General features: G+C 42.0%; 2 protein-coding genes across 3 annotated transcripts in view; one reads left to right on the forward strand and one right to left on the reverse strand.

The window, feature by feature from the left end:
• The window catches only part of hectd2 (HECT domain containing 2), a 385,857-nt gene extending 382,315 nt beyond the window's left edge, over positions 1-3,542 (forward strand). The window contains exon 22 of the transcript XR_010013858.1: positions 3,518-3,542. The gene's annotated coding sequence lies outside the window, so the exon portion shown is untranslated. The remainder of the gene's footprint in view (positions 1-3,517) is intronic.
• svild (supervillin d) overlaps positions 1-21,113 on the reverse strand; it is a 123,430-nt gene that overhangs the window by 42,537 nt on the left and 59,780 nt on the right. For both annotated transcript variants that reach the window (XM_063003195.1, XM_063003194.1), the window contains exons 4-8: positions 17,711-17,772; positions 15,677-15,801; positions 9,353-9,518; positions 5,323-5,834; positions 2,709-2,844 (exon numbers count right to left, since the gene is read on the reverse strand). In XM_063003195.1, coding sequence (XP_062859265.1) covers positions 2,709-2,844; positions 5,323-5,834; positions 9,353-9,518; positions 15,677-15,801; positions 17,711-17,772 — 1,001 coding nt within the window. The remainder of the gene's footprint in view (positions 1-2,708; positions 2,845-5,322; positions 5,835-9,352; positions 9,519-15,676; positions 15,802-17,710; positions 17,773-21,113) is intronic.

The following is a 21,113-nucleotide window of genomic DNA, read 5'->3' on the forward strand; positions in this document are numbered from 1 at the left end:
GTGGAGAAAATGTGGAGGAGGTGAATGTAAGTATTTATTAGGAAGGAAGAAAACACTATTTCTGGGAAAGCTGGGATACTTGATGCAAAGCAACAAAAACTAAAACGTAAAGCTCTTGATCCACGTCTGTATCATTTTATTAATTTACATTTGCTGCATTTAGCCGACGCTTTTATCCAAAGCAACCTGATAATTGTGACTGAATACAATTTGAGCAATTGGAGGTAAAGGGTCTTGCTCAGGGGCTCAACAGTGGCAACGCCGGGATTTTTAGGGTTTGAACCAACAACCTTATAATTACTAGTCCAGTTTCTTAACTACTGAGCTACTACTGCTTAAATGTGCTGCTGCTGCCACATTCCTGGCTAATTAAATACTTAACATGCTTAAGCACATGCACAGGTAGGTCTGATACACCGATCAGCCATAACATTAAAACCACCTCGTTTCTACACTCACTGTCCATTTTACTTACCATATAGAATCACTTTGTAGTTCTACAATTACTGACTGTAGTCCATCTGTTTCTCTGCATGCTTTGTTAGCCCCCTTTCATGCTGTTCTTCAATGGTTTGGACCCCCACAGGACCACCACAGAGTAGGTATTATTTAGGTGGTGGATCATTCTCAGCACTGCAGTGACACTGACATGGTGGTGGTGTGTTAGTGTGTGTTGTGCTGGTCTATTGCTGCTGTTTTTAGTTGGTCATCTTCTAGACCTTCATCAGTGGTCACAGGACGCTGCCCATGAGTGCTGTTGGCTGGATATATGTTTGGTTGGTGGACTATTCTCAGTCCAGCAGTGACAGTGAGGTGTTTAAAACCTCCATCAGTGCTGCTGTGTCTGATCCACTCATACCAGCACAACACACACTAACACACCACCACCATGTCAGTGTCACTGCAATGCTGAGAATGATCCACCACCCAAATAACACCTGCTCTGTGGTGGTCCTGTGGGGGGTCCTGACCAGTGTTGTGCCAGTTCACAGCTTTTCTGAACTAGTTCAAGTTCAGTTCATACATGCTCAAAGTGAACAGTTCACGTTCAAAGTTCACAATTTTAATTCTGAACTAGTTCAAAGTTCAGTTCATTTTACTTTTTTCGTGAGATATTCAAATAAATACTTTTTTTCACACTACAAGCTAGAAATCACTATACGTTCTTTGAAACTGCTCATTGTAGACATTTGCTCATGACACTGCAATTGTGGGTTTCTTACCAGGTGATGAAACTTGCAGCAGTACAGACAAGGTAGACCAGTTCTATACTTAGTGCAATGAAATCTACCAGCATTTAATTAAAAAAAGAATATATAATATGAAATATGTATATATTATTTGATATATATGATATTATATATACATATGTGTGTGTATGAAATGAAACTCTTGAATGAAGGTAATGAAGGCAAAACTCAAAGGCACAAAAAACTTTATTTTTAAGGAAACTGCGATGCATTGCGCACACAATGTCAAAACCATTTCTGTCTGGTGATACATGATTTAAGCGGCACCAGCGAGAATACAGGAGGGAGGAACTTTCTCTCGTTGCGTTTCAAAAGAGAAAACAGATGTCACTCAGTTTTCAATGGAAAACAAATTCCAACGTTCATTTACAGTGATGTCTGCCGTTCATGACACATAATGTGAACTAATTCACGTTCAAGTTCTTTATTAAAAATGTGTTGCGTTCAGTTCAACGTTCACGAAAAAATGAGCGTGTTCAATGAACGCGTTCTTTTGAACTCGTTCACGCACAACACTGGTCCTGACCATTGAAAAACAGCATAAAAGGGGGCTAACAAAGCATGCAGAGAAACGGATGGACTACAGTCAGTAATTGTAGAACTACAAAGCACTTCTATATGGTAAGTGGAGCTGATAAAATGGACAGTGAGTGTAGAAACAAGGAGGTGGTTTGATGAGTTTTTAAGTTAGTTTTTGTTTTTATTCAGCTTTTTATGTATAATCTGTTTAAAAAACATTCTATTAAAATGATGAACTGTAGTCTGAATAGAATAAATACAAATACTTCATTTTTGTGATATGTATTCTGAACAGATGTTTTTCCACTACTGCCCAGTTCTGTATTTAATGGAAATAAATTTAATGGAAATAAATTTAATGCCCTGTATTTAATGGAAAACTGGCACAGACGTTTGCGCTGGGTACAGACAGTACTGGATTTAGATTTAGACTGGTGAAAGTACTGGGATGTTTTCTCCTCTCTCCAGTGGAAAAGTAGCACTAAGCTGAACCGTCGCCCACGCAGCACCGCTGCAGCACACTCAACATCATAAATACAACGTTTCAGCAAGCCGCTTGGTTTCCATGTAAATGTGCGATTGATTGATCATAGAAAAGTAAAAGAAAAACAGAAAAACACATAAATGTTGTCGGCACGAGAGAAAAAATGTGTTCGCTCATCTAATCCAGGCCGGCAAGCACTCCAAAACTAATAGTGCTGTATTGAATAAGTGAATAAACATAATGGATACATCGAAGAAACACACTCATTACAGTGATGAGAGATCCTGGGGATTCCCAACGTGTGTGTGCATGTGTGTGTGTGTGTGTGCGTCTATAGTAACAAAATCCAGCAAATAATTTGGACCCAGTCTGTCTCAAGTAACTCATAGCTGTTTTTGTAGGTGTGTGTGTGTGTGTGTGTGTGTGTGTGTGTGTGTGTGTGTGTGTGTGTTAACCTTTTTCCTCCAGGCGTTCTCAGAGTCCTGCAGCTGGTTAAAACGATCAGCCAGGGACGTCTGGACCAGATCGCTGGCTTTGTTTTTCCCCACCTTACTGCGCAAGTCGTCATCGTTGCCTGACAGCTCAGCCAGTCTGCAGAGTAAAAAGAGTAAAAAAAAAACCACAGAAAGTCAAATCAGACATTTTTACTTTATAATAACAAGATTTATTACTTTAATTCTACATTAGCCTGAGAAAATTAACAGGTTCTTGTAACAGGGGAAGACGAGCTCACGGGGGGAGAGAGTAAATCACCACACAGCTGGTAGAGAAGTAACTGAACCCATGATGTAAAATCTCGAGTAAAGGTAGAAAAATACTGTGGCTGAATAAACACAAACTAAAAGGGGAGATTTTGGAAAGTAAAACAGCCAATTTAATAAATAGAAAGTAACAAAATAATTGATGACACTGTAAATCTATATTACTGTTATTATTATAGTACAGTGGACCCTTGAGTTACAAACGGTTTACCACACGAACATTTCGGGTTACGAACGATCTTTTTCAACAACGTACAAACAAATTTCAGATTACGAACAGAAATTCGCAAAACACGTGATGTCACGAACAAGTTAACTCTGACCGTCTCTCTCTATCGATATATATACAGTGAGCGAACACTCAGACAGCGGACAGTGTTTTTTCGGTGTTTTCTTTATACTTTGTAAAATTCTATATTAAAATGTCCTCAAAGAAGGTGCAGAGGAAGCGTAGTGGTGAGACAATGAATCTATTACATTTGTTGTATAATTACTCCTGCCAGTAGGTGTCACTGTGTATCAGACAGTGGGGGCAGTGAGTGAGAGAGAAGAAGGAATTCGGCTCAGTAAAGTATTCTTTCTTTCGTGCAATTACACCTACAAAATACAACACTATTGAAATAAAGAAGGAAATAATAGAGAAATATGAGAGTTATTGTTGTTTCTGGTAGATACATTTTATAAAAAAAGAAGGAACTATATTATGGTGTATAGTACAGCACACGTACTGTACTGAAATGTGATGTGTGTGTTTATGTACAGTACTACTGTGTATTGTTTATTATTGTTTATTACAGGAATGTCTATTCTATAATTTAAGATTTAAGGGAAAATAAACTTGTATTTATAACAAAAAAGACCATTTAAGACATTAGAAAGTTTATGTTAGGGGAGGTTTGGGAGGTCTGGCACGGATTAATTTTATTTACATTATTTCTTATGGGAAAAATAGGTTTAACTAACGAACATTTTGACTTAAGAACAACCCTTCAGTACCAATTAAATTCGAAAGTCAAGGGTACACTGTACATACATAACTAATCCCCTTCTTATTCATATGCTTATTATTATTATTACTATTATGTTACAGTACTGTGTACATAAACATAATACCATATACGTAAATAGCTATGATTATCATTATACACCAATCAGGCATAACATTATGACCACCTTTCTAATATTGTGTTGGTCTGCCTTTTGCTGCCATAACAGCCCTGACCCATCGAGGCATCAGAACCAGCATTAACATCTTCAGCAATTTGAGCTACAGTAGCACGTCTGTTGGATCGGACCACACGGGCCAGCCTTTGCTCCCCATGTGCATCAGTGAGCCTTGGCCGCCCATGACCCTGTCACCGGTTTACCACTGTTTCTTCCATCCACTTTTGATAGATACTGACCACGGCAGACCGGGAACACCCCACAAGAGCTGCAGTTTTGGATTGTATTATCTTAAGGAATTAAAACTAGTACTCTATTACCTTTACTATAAAACTGGATGATTTAAAGTATATTTATTTTATTTATGTAACAACGAAGAAAAAGCTGAAAATGTCCTGGTGTTTTTATTTTTTATTATTATTTATTTATTTTATTTATTCATTTTCTCCCAATTTAGTGTAGTCAATTTGTCTTCCGTTGCTGGAGGATCCCTGATTGCAGTCAAGGTGGGTATATTGCTGCTCACGCCTCCTCCGAACAGCATGCAGTCCTTAGCTGAACCCATGCACTCTGCACAGATGCCTCTCTATCTGGCAATCAAGACCCCACCCACATAGTTTTATTGAGATTTTAAAAGTGAAATTGATATTTTCTGTGAATAAAGCAAGAACACCCAACCACTCACTCACTTTCTAAGTACCTTAGTCTAATCAGGGTTGCGGGGGGTGGGGGGTCTGAAGCCTATCTCAGCTCTCAATGGGTGCCAGGCACACAGAAACACCCTGGACAGGGCCAGTCCATCACAGGGCAGACACACACAAACACATTTACACCTTCACACACACACACACACACATCTAAAGGCAATTTTAGTATCTCCAATTATCCCGACTGCACGTCTTTAAACCGTGGGAGGGGAACTGGAGCTTCCGGAGCTTCCGGAGATGCAGAGAGAACATGCAAACTCCACACAGACAGGTCCTGGACCGCTCCACCTGGGAATCAAACCCAGGACCTGCTTGCTGTAAATGACAGCCTCCCTAAAGCAAGAACATCTAAGTAAACTAACTAGGAACTGGCACTCATACCCATCTGAGAAGTGAACCACGGTGTTAACAACTAAATAGATTACAATCCAGCGTACCTCTGATTAAAAGAGGGGCTCATGCTGCCGTTCAGACTGCTGCTGTCCAGCTCCTCGCCCTCAGACGTACAAACAGACGGAGACCGGGGTTCATCACTACAGCTGCTGCTCGCTCTCTCCACAACCTTCACCCCTTTATCCACCTCCATTTTCTCCACAGCTTCTTCTTTCTCCTCCTGATTCTTCTCCTCCTGATTTTTTTCCTCCAGATTCTTCTCCTCCTGATTCTTCTCCTCCTGATTTTTTTCCTCCAGATTCTTCTCCTCCTGATTCTTCTCCTCCTGTCCTCTTCCATGAGCTTCATTCCTCTCTGATGCCGACTCAGATTCTGAACTGGTGGATCGACTCTTCTTCAGGATGCTCCTCAGGGTATATGAATCCTGTCTCTGTAGACTGGGAGTGACCAGTTTGTGCTCCTTTTCCTCCTCCACCTTCTCAGGTGCAGGGGCAGGCTCTGAGTGGGGCTCATGGGTACCGTGTGAAGCTTTACTGGACAGGTCCTGAAGAACGGGCTGTAAAACAGCAAGACAAACACAAGCAAGGTTAATTTTTTTTGTTAACTTTGAGCTTTTCATAATGAACCAACAATGAAAATGACACGACAGACAAGAGGCAGATGGATGGAAATGATGATGACCAAACATGACATCGGTCACTGCTTCGTAATGGAAATACACAGAAGCAAGAGCAATGAAAAGAATGTACTGGACAACAGTGGATGTACTGGATAAATCAGTCTGAAACAGTGGATGTACTGGACAACACTGGATGTACTGGACACATCATGTACTGGACAAATCAGTCTCAAACAGTGGATGTACTGGACAACAGTGGATGTACTGGACAACAGTGGATGTACTGGACAACAATGGATGTACTGGACAAATCAGTCTGAAACAGTGGATGTACTGGACAAATCAGCTTGAATCAGTGGATGTACTGGACAACACTGGATGTACTGGACACATCATGTACTGGACAAATCAGTCTAAAACAGTGGACCAACAGTGGCTGCATGGCAGAGCTGGGATTCGAGCTCTCAACCTTTCACTTGATAGGCTACCACTGTCCCGATCTGGGATTGGTAGCAATATAATAAACCAAATTAAAAATTACCCACGAAAGGGCAGATGGGGGGGGGGGGGGGGCGGGGGGGGGGGGGGGGGGCTTACTGCTGTTCTGCTGGCTTTGTACAAACCATAAACACATTAACATGGTTTCATACTTAATCCATTTTTAAAGTATTAATATACCAACTCAGTAGTCAAACCTCCACCCCCAGGCAGGCCTCACCTCCGGATTTTAAACCTCATTACAAGTGCACTAGCTATCCAAACACTGTGGTATAAATGTCTTGTTTAAAATGATCCTGGCATCCTGTCATGTATCTCCAGCAGGACAGAGACCAGAGCCTCCAGTTCATCCACTTGTAAAACTGTGTTATCTGTCAAACAGCAGAACCCCTCTGTTTCCTCCCTCTAATAAGCCCTGAATTCCTCCTCCTGCCTTCTGTACGAGGTTTAAAGAGAAGGAGGAAGAGAAAAGAGGGACTGGTGGCACGGTGTGAGGAGAGAGAGGAATGCGGGGGCACAGTGACCCAGAGACAGATAGTGAGGGGAGTAAGAGGGGGTTACAGGGAGGTGGTTACACTCATGGTCTGTTTCTACTTCAAATTAAAAAGATTTAAAAAGGAGTCCTGATAAAAGACATTAAGAGTAACAATTATCAACAGTTAGCAATCCTGATCCATAAATCATTACTGTTCCCCAATTATAATCAATTTAAAACTACAATCTGGGGACATGTAGCCAAAGTTTAAACTACAACCCCAAATCAGAAAAAGTTGGGACAGTATGGAAAACGTAAATAAAATAAAGAACATATGTAATAAATGTAAGGAACACAGAGTTCCTTACATTTACTTTGACTTTTATTTGATTGCAGACAGTTTGAACCTGAGATATTTCATGTTTTATCTGCTCAACTTCATTTCATTTGTTAATAAACATCCATTCCTGCATTTCAGGCCTGCAACACATTCCAAAAAAAGTTGGGACGGGGGCAATTTAGGGCTAGTAATGAGGTGAAAAAACTAAATAATGATGCGATTTTAAACAGGTGATTGTAATCATGGTTTGGTACAAAAGCAGCATCCAGTCTTTGAGTCTTTGATGAGCAAAGATGATCAGAGGATCTCCAGTTTATCAACATATGTGTGAGAAAATTATTGAAATTATTACATTATTAGAAAGGGATTTGCATATTTCTTCCTCTACAGTGCATAATATCATTAAACCATTCAAGGAATCGGGAGGAATTTCAGTGCGTAAAGGCCAAGTGCGCAAGCTTAAGCTGAACACCTGTGATCTTCCATCCCATAGACGGCACTGCATCAAGAACCGCCTCTAAACAATAGCTGATATAACCACATGGGTGAGGGATTAGTTTGGCAAACCTTCATCAAGCACTACAATACAGAGTTACATGCACAAATGCCACTTAAAACTTTACTGTGCAAAAAAGAAGCTTTATGTTAATCATGTCCAAAAGCGGCGTCGACTGCTCTGGGCTCAGAGGCATCTAAGATGGACCATCACACAGTGGAAATGTGTATTGTGGTCAGATGAATCAGCATTCCAGGTCTTTTATGGAAAAAATGGACGCCATGTGCTCCGGACTATCCAGACTGTTATCAGCAACAAGTCCAAAAGTCAGGATCTGTCATGGTATGGGGTCGTGTCAGTGCCCTTGGCAAAGGTCATTTACTCTTCTGTGATGGCAGTATTAATGCAGAAAAGTACACTGAGATCTTAGAGCAACATGTGCTGCCTTCAAGACGTCGTCTTGTCCAGGGACGTTCAGCATTTTTCAACAAGACGATGCAAAACCACATGCTGCACACATTACAAAGGCGTGGCTGTGGACGAAGAGGGTACGGGTACTGGACTGGCCTGCCTGCAGTCCTGACCTGTCCCCAATAGAGAATGTGTGGAGGATTTTGAAACGAAAAATGAGACAATGCTGAGCCCGTACTGTCGCCTTTTATGTGTTGTCATTATTATTGTGGACGCCTGACAAGTCAAACAGGTTTTTGCAAAGGCCAGTACAATGCTAACTGTCCCAACATGTGTACAGTACCTTGTACAGATGAAATTCCTTTATTTGCATATCCCAGCTTCTTTTGAAAGGTGGGGTCAGAGCACAGGGGCAGTTACTCCACAGCACCCCTGGAGCCGAGATGTTTTATGACCTGGATCAAAGGCCCAACAGGGGCTCCATGGCAGAACCCACAAACTTCCAGTACATAACCCACAACGCTATCCACTGGGCTACCACTGTCCCTACACTGCACAGTGCACTGACCTGACAGGCTTCCTCTGCTCTCTTATACTGGCTTCCTCTGCTCTCTTATACTGGCTTCCTCTGCTCTCTTATACTGGTTTCCTCTGCTCTCTTATACTGGTTTCCTCTGCTCTCTTATACTGGCTTCCTCTGCTCTCTTATACTGGCTTCCTCTGCTCTCTTATACTGGTTTCCTCTGCTCTCTTATACTGGCTTCCTCTGCTCTCTCTTATACTGGCTTTCTCTGCTCTCTCTTATACTGGTTTCCTCTGCTCTCCTACTGGTTTCCTCTTCTCTCTTACTTGCTTCCTCTGCTCTCTTACTGGCTTTCTCTGCTCTCTTACTTGCTTCCTCTGCTCTCTTATACTGGCTTCCTCTTCTCTCTTACTTGCTTCCTCTGCTCTCTTACTGGTTTCCTAGTTTCTCTTACTGGCTTCCTCTGCTCTCTTACTGGCTTCCTTGGCTCTCTTACTGGCTTCCTCTGCTCTTTTACCTGCTTCCTCTGCGCTCTTACTGGCTTTCTTGGCTCTCTTATTTCTATCCTCGGCTCTCTTACTGGCTTCCTCTGCTCTCTAACTGGCTTTCTCGGTTATCTTAATGGCTATTTTTAAGTGTTAAGCTTTGACAACAGGTTTTATTCAATGGACTCTCTGTAGTTGGAACCAGTCTAACCAGTACACACACTTACTTTCTCACTCTTCTCCTCCTGCTCCTCATGCTGTTCTTCATCCTGCTCCTCATCAAGCTTCGCTTCTTTTTCCATGCTTGACTGCTTCTCCTTTCTATTTTCCAGCCCCCCACCTTCCCTGTCTTCATCCGGCTTCTTCTCCTCAGCTGACGCGGACGAGGATCGACTGTAACAACAAGAGGGATAAAAACATGAAGCTTTTATGAGTGCGCTCTGTTTTACTGAAGTAATCTGATTGTCCTCTGGTAATCGGATTCAGCATGTAAGTTGCATATTAACGATGGTAAATCTAAGTTTAAGTTCAGATGAATAAAAGTCATGTTTTACGTCTCCAGGCTAATGAATGAATGAAAACAGATGCTGGCATAACGTTTCTCAGGGAAGCTCGGAGAGAAAGTGCATCACCCGCTAACTTAATCAGTCTGATTGTTTATAGAAGTGAAACGTGAGTCATGATGCCATTCGTCGCCAACAGAGAAAACAGGAAAAAGAACAGCAGTCCTGGTCTAACACACACAAACACACACAAATACACACAAGCTAAAACATACCTGACCATTTCCAGTGAGAATACAAACAACCTTTTACATTTGTGATGTTTAATTGCAAGCCACTTTTATCTAAAGCTACTTACAATTATGACTAAATACAATTTAAGCAATTAAGGGTCTTGCTCAAGGGCCCAGCAGTGGCAACTTGGCAGAGGCAGGAGCTTGAACCGGCAACCTTCTGATTGCTTGTCCAGTACCTTAACCACTGAGCTACGCCTGCACAACTGCCGACACACACCCACCACTTATATCAAAACACTGATGTATCGGCTTTAACACTTACTGACCTCCGTTTTGCTAAACTACACCATATGGCCAAAAGTATTTGGACACCTGACCATGAGCTTGTTGGACGTCCCATTTAAAAAAACGACTGGTATTAAAACAGAGTGACCTCGGTGTGATGTTTACAGCTGTAACAACAGCCGCTCTTGGCAGAAGCTTCTCAGAAGACTTGGTAGTATGACTGTTGGAATTCTTGCCTATTCAGTCAAAACATGACAGTGTTTGTATGGCTGGGTACTGATGTTGGTCAAGAAAGCCACAATTGATGTTCCGGTTTATTTCAGAGCTGTTCAGTGGTGCAGGTCAGGGCTCTGTGCAGACCACTGAAGTTCCTTTAAGCCAAACTTTTCTTCATGTCTTTATAGAGCTGTTTTGTGCACAGAGGCAGAGTCATACTGGAACGGCAAAGGGCCTTCCCTAAACTGGTGCAAAGTTGGAAGCATATAATCTCCTTTATATCATTGATTTACTCCAGCTGTTAGCAACTGTTGTGGCTGAAACACATGAATTTCATAATTAGAAGGGGCGTCCCAATACTTTTGTCCATATAGTGCATGTAATCATTTCCAGTAGACACTATGGGTTCATGATGTGCTGCTGAATTAACGTTTTATGTAAAGGTGGTATGTAAACCTGGTTAAAGTCAGGCTTAATGCTATGCAGCGTTTACTCTTAAACATAAACACTGGACGAGCTGGTGTGTGTGGGTAAAGTTACAACACACGTTCTTATTTATTTAGCACTGATGTACATTTAAGCACTTGGGTGGCACAGCGCTCTATTACACTAACCCACCAGTGCTGAGATCTGGGTTAGAATGTAAGCAGCGCTGTGCCTGGTTGCCGGGTTGAGGAGAAAGGTAAATTTAGGGGTTTGGAGTGGCCTGAAGCCCTGCGATGTATTGGCGTCCGGTCCAGGAGGTTCCTGCTTTGTGCCCAGTGTTAGCCCTTAATATTTTTAAAATGATAGGAATGCAGAGCTGTTCCTGAGCCTTTTAAGATTTTCCTGAACCTCAAAAATATCAAACTCAGTGGTGTGTTAAAGTAGAAATGTACATAAATCATCTATAAATAAATACGGTGCTTAAGTGGTGCAGGGTTCAGTTAAAAGACGCTAAATTGTGCCTGATTGGCTGATAGCACCATTGACAAGATCAGATGTAGTGGGCTAGCAAACTTTAATGCTGCACCACCCCAGTGCCGAAAGAATGCCAAGGAACTCTGAGTATAAAATGCTTTTCTGGAAGCTGCCTGCAAGTGGTGTATTTAATAATAATAATAATAATAATACTATATAATAGTAATAATAATAATAATAATAATGATAATAATAATACTATATAATAATAATATAATATAATTAATATAATATAATAATAATAATATAATATAATATAATATAATATAATATAATATAATATAATATGGTAATAATAATAATATAATATAATATATTAATAATAATAACAACAACAATATAATATAACAATAGTAATAATAATAATAATAATAATAATATCATAATAATACAATATAATCATAATAATAACAATAATATAATACTACTACTATATAATAACAATAACATAATATAATAATAATAACAATAATATAATATAATAATAGTAATGATGGTAATAATATAAAAATAATAATATTAATAACAACAACAACAACAACAACAACAAAACAACAATATAATTTAATATAATATAATATAATATAATATAATATAATATAATGTAATATAATATAATAATGTTCAACTTAATGCAATTTTTACAAACTCACGGTCACTTCACAAAACAAAAGCCGTATGAAAGAGAGGAAGTCTTTAGAGAAGATGAAGGTTTTAGCCGAGTGCAAAACAACAGAAAGGAATGAATAGATGAGGGCAGCAAATCCCAGAGAATGGGAAATAAACACTTAAGGACCTGCACTCACAGAGGAAACCCTGTACTTAGGTATAACTAACAGACCTCTGAGAAACTCAGACTGCACGATGGGGCATAAAAATGTCGAGAGGTAAGAAAAAACAAGACCAAGCAAGGCTTCAGAAGTTTACAGCAGGATTTTGTAACCAATGTGTTCTGTAGCTGGGAACCAATATGAGAACACAAGGTCACTGTCCAACGGTGTCTATCACACACTAGATGTGAACAAGTGTTTGATAAACGACTGAAAACCATCTGCTCACATTCAAAATATTCATACGACTAATTCACGTCAACAAAGTCCAGTCACCTGTCAGCCACTATTCCCAAACAATCTGCTTTAATAAACATTTGCAGACGAATGAATGACAGAAACAGACTCAAACGACTCTGAATGAATCTTCATGACTTCATACGGAATCAGTTACAGGCCACAACTCACACCAGACCACATTTCGATTCCACGAGTCTAGAATAACCTTTATTTTACTGCACTGCCGTGTTGACTGTATAAAAGCCAGACCTCTGATAGGTTAATCCAGCTGTAGTGAGTGCGTGGTGTCTCCGAGCCACCATCCACGCGCTGGTGCCGGTTAAACAGTGCAGACAGAGGATTTAAAGTGCAGGACGGTGAGAGAAGTTCAGCATGTATCTGTTTCCATCAGAGCAACCAGAACCAGATCTGCAAGCACTCGATGAATCAGCTTCTGGTAAAGCTGCCGATGAATCCGTGCCAGTCGTGTTCTGAAATGTCATTATCTCAGATGTTATTATCTCATAACAGACATCGAGATGCACTCATAAAAAACGTCTGCCGCCGGCTTTAGAGAGATGCATATCTGTGATGTCGTGAAAAGGTCTAAAGGTTTTCAGCAAGAGAAACTAAAGTCCACAGCTTGTGCTATTAGGAACATTCATTCACTCATTCACTGTCTGTTTTACCACCGCTTTATCCTGGTCAGGGTTGCAGTGGGTCCGAATTGTTGGGTGAAAGGCAGGAAACACCCTGGATAGGTCGCCAGGCCATCACAGACACACACACACTCACAATTAGGGCAATTTATAGCACAGTGGTACCTTGAAACTCAACGCCAATTGGTTCTAAGAGTGGTGTCGAGCATTAAAGACATTGAGTTTTAAGGTATTTTTTCCCATAAGGATGTATGGGAAACCTGTTAATGCGTTCCATGGTCCTGTGGACTTGCATATATTTTAGACTGCTGTAAAATAATGGTGTTGTTTTTGACACTTATACACTGAAAATAACAGAAATATAATATAAAACACTGTAATAAAAATATCTCAGAACCTTGAGCTGTAACACAAGTTTAAAAGTGAAACAGTGAGGAAAATCCAGATAAACACAGATACATGTGGAGCTTTCAGAGTGAATCTGACTGTTATTCCACACAAATGCAGATTCGTCTCTTTGATGACGTATTACAGCACCGGTCAAGCCGAGCGTTTAACAAAGTGACTGTTCATTGTTCATTTGAAATTAAATACATAAAAAAAGAACTGAACACATTGAGTTTAGGGTAAACGTTGAGTTTAAGGGTACAAATTTCTCGATGAAAGGCGTTGAATTTCAAAGATTTTGAGTTAAGGGGACGTTGAGTTACAAGGTACCACTGTAGTTTCAATTCACCTGACTGCATGTCTTTGGACTTGTGGGAGGAAACTGGAGCATTTAAAGGAAACCCACATGGACACAGGAAGAACATGCAAACTCCACACAGAAAGGACCCGGACTGCTCCACCAGGGAATGGAACCTAGTCCCTTTAGGCTGTGACACGACAGCATTACCCACTGTACCACTGTACATCTGTACATCACTGTTCCATCTTCAATTCTTCCCACGCTGCTATTTTTACAGCTTATAGAGGATCATTCATCAATTCATACTACACAAACTAATCTCTCATAGATGTATTTTACGTCATCCTACACTCCTGAGAAGAGGGCGTGTCTAAATTCTTAGATTCCTTAAAATGCTCCTACTGAGGCGCCTTAATTCTGAGTGATAATCTGACTGAATAACAAGGGAGCGTCCCATGCTTCTTTAGCGCTGAAGGCAATCCCAGCATTCAGTGCGGCACAACTTTTCTCACCAAAAATTACAAACATGGTGGACAAATGAGGAGCAACCAACGGAGTTCTTTTTGAATGTAAATAAATTCTCATTGATGTTTAATCTGTATAAAGGTGTACGAGTGGAATTTATGTGTAAATTCAGGCTCGTCAGGGACAGTTTAACCGTTTTCGGTACACGGAGGGAGACGTTAGCTGGCATGCTAGCGGGCTGTGCCGCCTCAGCCTGTTGGTTTGAATGGTCTGAGGCTAACTGTGTTAGCTTAGTAAGCTAAAACTGCAGTGACGTAAGTAGTGCACCTAAGTAATCTGCCTCATGAGTTTAATGTCTTATTAGAATCCTCTCTACTGAGGCAGCTGCCCAGGTAGATCAGCAGGCAGCAAGGCAGCTCACTAGGTTTTCGGACAAACCATTATTTATAGAAGATCCATGATGAGGCTCAGCTAGAGGTATGGAGATGTATGGTTGCTAACATGACGAGATCATGCCGGTTCCTCCTCTACAACATCCGATTCATACAAGAAGTCACTCAAGTTCTTGTCTGATCATTCGTTCTCTTGAGGCTGGACTACTGCAACTCCCTCCTAGCAGGTGCTCCCATGTCCACTATTAAACCCCCTGCAGCTGATTCAAAATTCAGCTGCCCGGCTGGTTTTCATGCAACTCAAATCCTGCCACATCACTGATGTCAAGTCAAGTAAAAATTATTTGTATAGCACTTTTTACAACAGACATCGTCTCAAAGCAACTATACAGAATCCAGGACCGACAGACCAAAAACCCCTGTTGAGCAAGCCGAGGGCGAGAGTGAGAAGAAAAAAATCTCCCTTACATTACAGCTCAGCATTCAACACGATTATCCCCTCCAAACTAACCATCAAGTTAGAGAACCTGGGACGTCATCCATCCTTGCGTCACTGGATCTCTAACTTCTTGATGGACAGAACACAAACAGTACGGGTAGGCAAACACGTCTCACCCACCCTCACCCTTAGCACTGGCGCCCCCCAGGGCTGTGTCCTGAGCCCCCTGCTGTACTCACTGTACACATATGACTGTGTACCCAGTTGTACTGTGTTCTGTACCTTGATTTGATTTGAAGAAACCTTGAGAGGAACCAGATGATGTGATGTTGGTAACAGAGCTGAGATTTGAAAGTCAGCAGTGGTGTGCTAGCTTGTTTTAACGCTGCGCCACTCGAGCACCTAGTTCAGTGCATTTTTATACAAGAGGACCTAAAAGAACACATCTACTGGCTGAAGCTGACCCTGTTTCTGCAAACTGGCTCTAGAGACTCGATGTTTGTATCACCAGCACCTCTCTTGCTTTGTCCCAAATGTGCACATGTTGATGTTAATGATTTGCTGATCTTGTGTGCTGAGCCCCTGAGGGTCTAATTAAAAAGCATCTATTATTATTTATTATGGCTTTTTAGCTACCCAGACGCTCCAGCACCACCTACCTGTCTGTGGTCAGACCATCCTGAGTGCTGATTGGCTCTCTGTGTCTCCTGACACGGAATCCGTCCTGTAAGGCATCGTCCGAAAGTGTCTTAGAGGTGAAAGATGTTTCGGATGTCTCCAGAGCCTAGAATACAGAGAGAAGTAAGAGGAATACTTAAGAGAAGAGTGGAACCAACCAAGGAGAACTATGGGTACTTTCCACATCAAAACAGAACCTCCCGAGCCGCTCATTCATTGGCTCACACACAGCCATTCAGTGCTGGACTAAAGAAAAAAAACTTTACATTCATGCTGGGCACAGTAAGGGTGAGTCAGCAGGACTCTGCCCCAGAATAAAACAACCCCCCAAACACACACACACACACACACACACACACACACACACAGAGAGAGAGAGAGAAAACTGAATGGCAGTTAAAAAAGAGCTCAAAGTGAAGGGAAACACGACTAAACGTCTCTAAAGATCCACGGGTGGTTAAAAGACAGAGATCCTCCCCACAAACAAAAATAAAGCGCTTTATATATACAACAAAGTAAACATGCTGTGTCTTGTCCAAACAATCCAAATTAAAGTCGAACCACATTGTGTTTTTACTGTATCTTTCAAGCAAGCACAGAGTTTAAACAAAAACTAAATCTGACATTTATTTAAGGCTGATTAGTGTAACCTGTGCACGTCTTTTACTAAATTGGCGATGTCTGTTGGAATTTGTGCATGGAAACCTTTCTTTGAAGTCTTTAAGAACATTTTCTGATGCACGATGGCACAATATTATTCGTTGAAAAAACTTAACAGATTTGCCACTCAGGTGGCGCAGCGGTAAAACACACGCTGAACACCAAAGCTGGGATCTCGAATACATCGTTACATGACATTAAAATCCTAATAAACAAACAAACAACCTCTGCTGGCTGATTGATGGCGCTGCACAGAGTCGAGGGATGATGCGTTCATCAGGGTGTGGCTCTCCGTACACAAGGCTGATTCACATATGAACTCGCCTCGTGCAGGTGAAAAGATGCAGTCGGCTACTACACACGTGTCGGTGGGGGCGTGTGCTAGACACGTTCTCCTCAATCAGGGTGGAGATCATCATCAGTAGAGAGGAAGTGAAATGCAATCAAGTAATTAGATATGACTAGATTGGGATTAGGATTGGGGAAAACGCAAAAAAAAAACCTGGCGGGAGGCAAAGATGGGGAAAGAGAAACGCACTGAGAAAGGTTACTGTTGAAAACATTACAGAAGAGGTCCCCAACCACCGGCCGCAGACCGGTACCGGTAAGTGGGCTATTTAATACTGGGCCACACAGAAAGAATAAATAATTAGAGATCGTTAGAAAAGCAGTTTTCACTGCTTCTATTTTGGGTGATATTGTCTTATTGTCACCACTAGGTGGGAGCAGCATCTCGTTGCAGCAAAAAAAGCTCATTTTTACACTGTTTGAAAGCAATATTATTATATCTTCCCGCCCCCGCCGGCCCGTGAAATTATATCTTATATGAAACTGGTCCGTAGTGCAAAAAAAGGTTGGAAAATGCTGCGTTACAGGACTAGATCGTATGAATGTGCTGTTTTTGGTCATGGATTCTGCACAGGTAAGCAGGGCATGGCTATACATTTCACCAGGTAGGTGTAGATCCTGGGATACTTTTCAAACCTCTGTCCATTTTTCTTAACGTTCACTTTTAATGATGTGCCCTGCAACCAATATAACCTTTACTAACCAGAGACATCAAAAGCACTTCTGAAATTAAACTGCACCAATCCCAACAGCGAGTCATAAATACATTTACAGCGCCCTTTAATCAACGAGGGTCAGTCTGGTGCATTTGTTATGCATGCCGTGTCTGCATTGTCTGATAAGGACTGTAATAAAACTCATGCTTATCATTTGGACGAAGGCTTCGGCAGTCAGGAAATGAAGAAAAGTCTTAAAAAGGCAAGCAGGAAGCAGAGGATCGGAGCGGGATTAGAAAAAAGAACCACAAAAACAATGTTGAGGGCTTTGGGTAACCTCAAGTCACTTACTTTAGAGTGAGACGTCCTGGCAGACGGATTCGTCTCGGAGCCGTCATCCTCTCCGCTATCAGCTGTTCAAGCACAAAAACACACAGGAATGTTAAACACACAACCTGCTTATCACAAATAAAAACCTGGCAACTGTGGGACACGCCCTCCTACACAGGTAGTGGTGTAAACTTTTGGGCCCCCTCAACAAATATATATAAATATATGACATAAATGCTGTATGCTGGTAAAGGGGCGGGGGGGGGTTAATTCATGTCGAGGGCAAGCCTAGTGGTTAAGGTACTGGTCTAGTAATCAGAAGGTTGGTGGTTCAAGCCCCACCACTGCAAGGTTGCTGCTGTTGGGCCCTTGAGCAAGGCCCTTAACCCTCAATTGCTCAGCCTGTATACTGTAACTGTACTGTAAGTCGCTTTGAATAAAGGCGTCTGCTAAATGCCGAAAATGTAAATGTCGTGGAGGGTTCCCCCCACCCCACCGTCATGGGCCCCAGTGCACCTGCCCACTGGTAGTTACACCCCTGCAGGTACTTCTGGATATAAGTTCTACTAAAAGACCCAAAAACATACACATTTTTCATTCTTGGGACTAATTTGGCTCAAGTACTGGCTGTACTGCACCAACAGGACTCTTTTCAAACTTCATCTATACATTTACATATACATTGGTATTGGGACACCCCTTAAAATTTTTTAATGTATGTGTTTCAGCCACAACAATTACTAACAACTGTGATCAATCAGTTATATAAAGGAGATTCTATACTTCCAACTTTGCAGCAATAGTTTAGGGAAGGCTGTTTCCCGTTCCAACATGACTGTGCCCCTGTGCACTATGCAAGCTCTATAAAGACATAAAGAAAAGCTTGAATTAAAGAAACCCCAGTGACCTGAGCCCCACTGAAAAGCTTTTCAATGAGCTGGAACATCAATTAAATCTTTATTGATCAACATCAGTGCCAAGCCATACAAACGTTGTCATCTTTTGACTAAATGGGCACAAATTCCCACAGACATACTACATACTAAGTCCTGTGAGAAGCCTCCTCAGAAGAGCGGCCGTTGTTCTAGCTCAGGGGTCTCAAACTCATTTTCACCGAGGGCCACATCAGCATTATGGTGGCCCTCAAAGGGCCGATTGTAACGTATCCTGCTGTGATTGCAGTCACATTGCTGTTTTTCTTGGAACTGAATTCTGCATTTATATTGTCCTACTTTACCACAGACACAGCCTCATAACACAAGAGACGCACCGGTTTTTCTTCCTGAAGCACAAACTTGTTTTCACTTTCATTAAATTTCCTCCTTATGCTTAATTTTCTTACTTATCTTCTTGAATATTTTGGGATCATGTGTAAATATGTGTAACATCATCTACTGGCGGGCTGTGTCACTTTGCAGGTCACAAAATCAGCCTGCATTTTGAAAGATGCAGTTTGTTTAGGATTTTACAGTGTATTTTTAAGACAATCATTCTGCCCTCACTAATAGTTTATCCCCCTTTCTCAGCTAGACAGACAACGTACTGCAACCCTGGAGCAGAGAGGGTTAAGGGCCTTGCTCAAGGGCCCAACAGTGGCTGCACGGCAGAGCTGGGATTCAAACTCTCAACCTTTTAAGTTGATAGCCCAAAGCTCGACCCACTAGGCTACCACTGTCCCAAAAGCTCCAGGTGCAATTGCCACACTTCTGATTGAGCAGAAGCTATACCAAGCTGGTGAACATCATGAGTTGGCAGCAGTGGAATTCGAACCCACGCCTCAGAAGAGACTGGAGCCTAAATCCAGCGCCTAAACCATGCTACCCATTATTACTATTATTGCTGTGAGGCGACAGTGCTACCCACTGAGCCACCACGCCACCCAGTAATGTTTTTAGATAGAACGTTCATCCAACACGTCTGGCTGTGATGGTACGTAGCACTAAGTGCATGTGCCACACAGAATGAGCAGAAGCTATACCAAACTGGTGAACATCATGAGCTGGCAGCGGTGGGATTAAGTCCCACCTAAATCCAGCGCCTTAGACCACTCAGCCATGCTACCCATTATTATTATTGCCGTGAGGCGACAGTGATACCCACAAAGCCACCACGCCACCCAGTAATGTTTTTAGATAGAACGTTTAGCAAACACGTCTGGCTGTGATGGTACGTAGCGTGTGCGTACTCCTCAGGCTGTGCTGTGATTTGGACCATGACTGTATTATTTATTCGCGTATCCTAGCTTGTTTGGAAGTTGAGGTCAGAGTGCAGGGTTAGCCAACGTACGGCGCCCCTGGAGCAGAGAGGGTTAAGGGCCTTGCTCAAGGGCCCAACAGTGGCTGCATGGCAGAGCTGGGATTCGAACTCTCAACCTTTTAGGTTGACAGCCCAAAGCTCGACCCACTAGGCTACCACTGTCCCAAAAGCACTAAGTGCATGGGACCACACTTCAGAATGAGCAGAAGCTATACCAAGCTGGTGAACATCATGAGCTGGCAGCGATGGGATTAAATCCTACCTAAATCCAGCGCCTTAGACCACTCAGCCATGCTACCCATTATTATTATTGCCGTGAGGCGACAGTGATACCCACAAAGCCACCGTGCCACCCATTAATGTTTTTAGATAGAACATTCATCTAACACGTCTGGCTCTGATGGTATGTATCGAATGCGTACTCCTCAGGCTGTGCTGTGATTTGGACCATGACTGCATGATTCGTTTACAGAAATCCAAGCTATTTAAGTTCTACAGGATCAAATAACAGTGATTCAACCCTTTAAGTCCAGCACAACAACTCACAGCTGTATCGCCAATGACAAGCCGTCTAAAACTCAAACCAACTCCGAACCAGCTGTGATGGATTAAGTGCTGCAGATCCAGCTGTGTGGGTGTGTCCGAGAGTGCGAGAGAGCTCTGCGTGGGAATGTTCTGACCCTCCGCCAGCTCCTTCTCAGCAGATGTCTGTGAGATAGTGGAATGGGGTGTGTGGGGGAGGTTGGGGGGCTGAGGATTACCAGTTGAAAGGTGCAGGTATTAGTCTTGAGCGCTAAGCTTTGCTCCTGCCGACAGAGCCGAACCTGACAGAGGGTTCGACTCAGGGTGGGAATACAAGTTCTTCTGAGTACAGAGATGAAACCTCACAGTTAGGTTTCAAACCCCTCGATTCTGTCATCGTTCTCTCTCTTTCCCTGCTCTCTCTTTTCGGGGTAATAAAGTTAGCATTCCTCCTCCTGTAGGTGATATTTTCCACCACTGTGTGTGAACAGTAAGCTCACATGGAACAGATGAGCAGTGAGTCTACAGTCGGCCCTCTGGCTTCTTAATTTTACCCAGACCTTACAGAAATAAGAGATCTTAAACAGCAAACAGCAAGCAACTACACCGATCAGCCATAACATTAAAACCACCTCCTTGTCTCTAC

The sequence above is a fragment of the Trichomycterus rosablanca genome, chromosome 10, assembly GCF_030014385.1.
Source record: "Trichomycterus rosablanca isolate fTriRos1 chromosome 10, fTriRos1.hap1, whole genome shotgun sequence".
Lineage (NCBI taxonomy): Eukaryota > Metazoa > Chordata > Actinopteri > Siluriformes > Trichomycteridae > Trichomycterus > Trichomycterus rosablanca.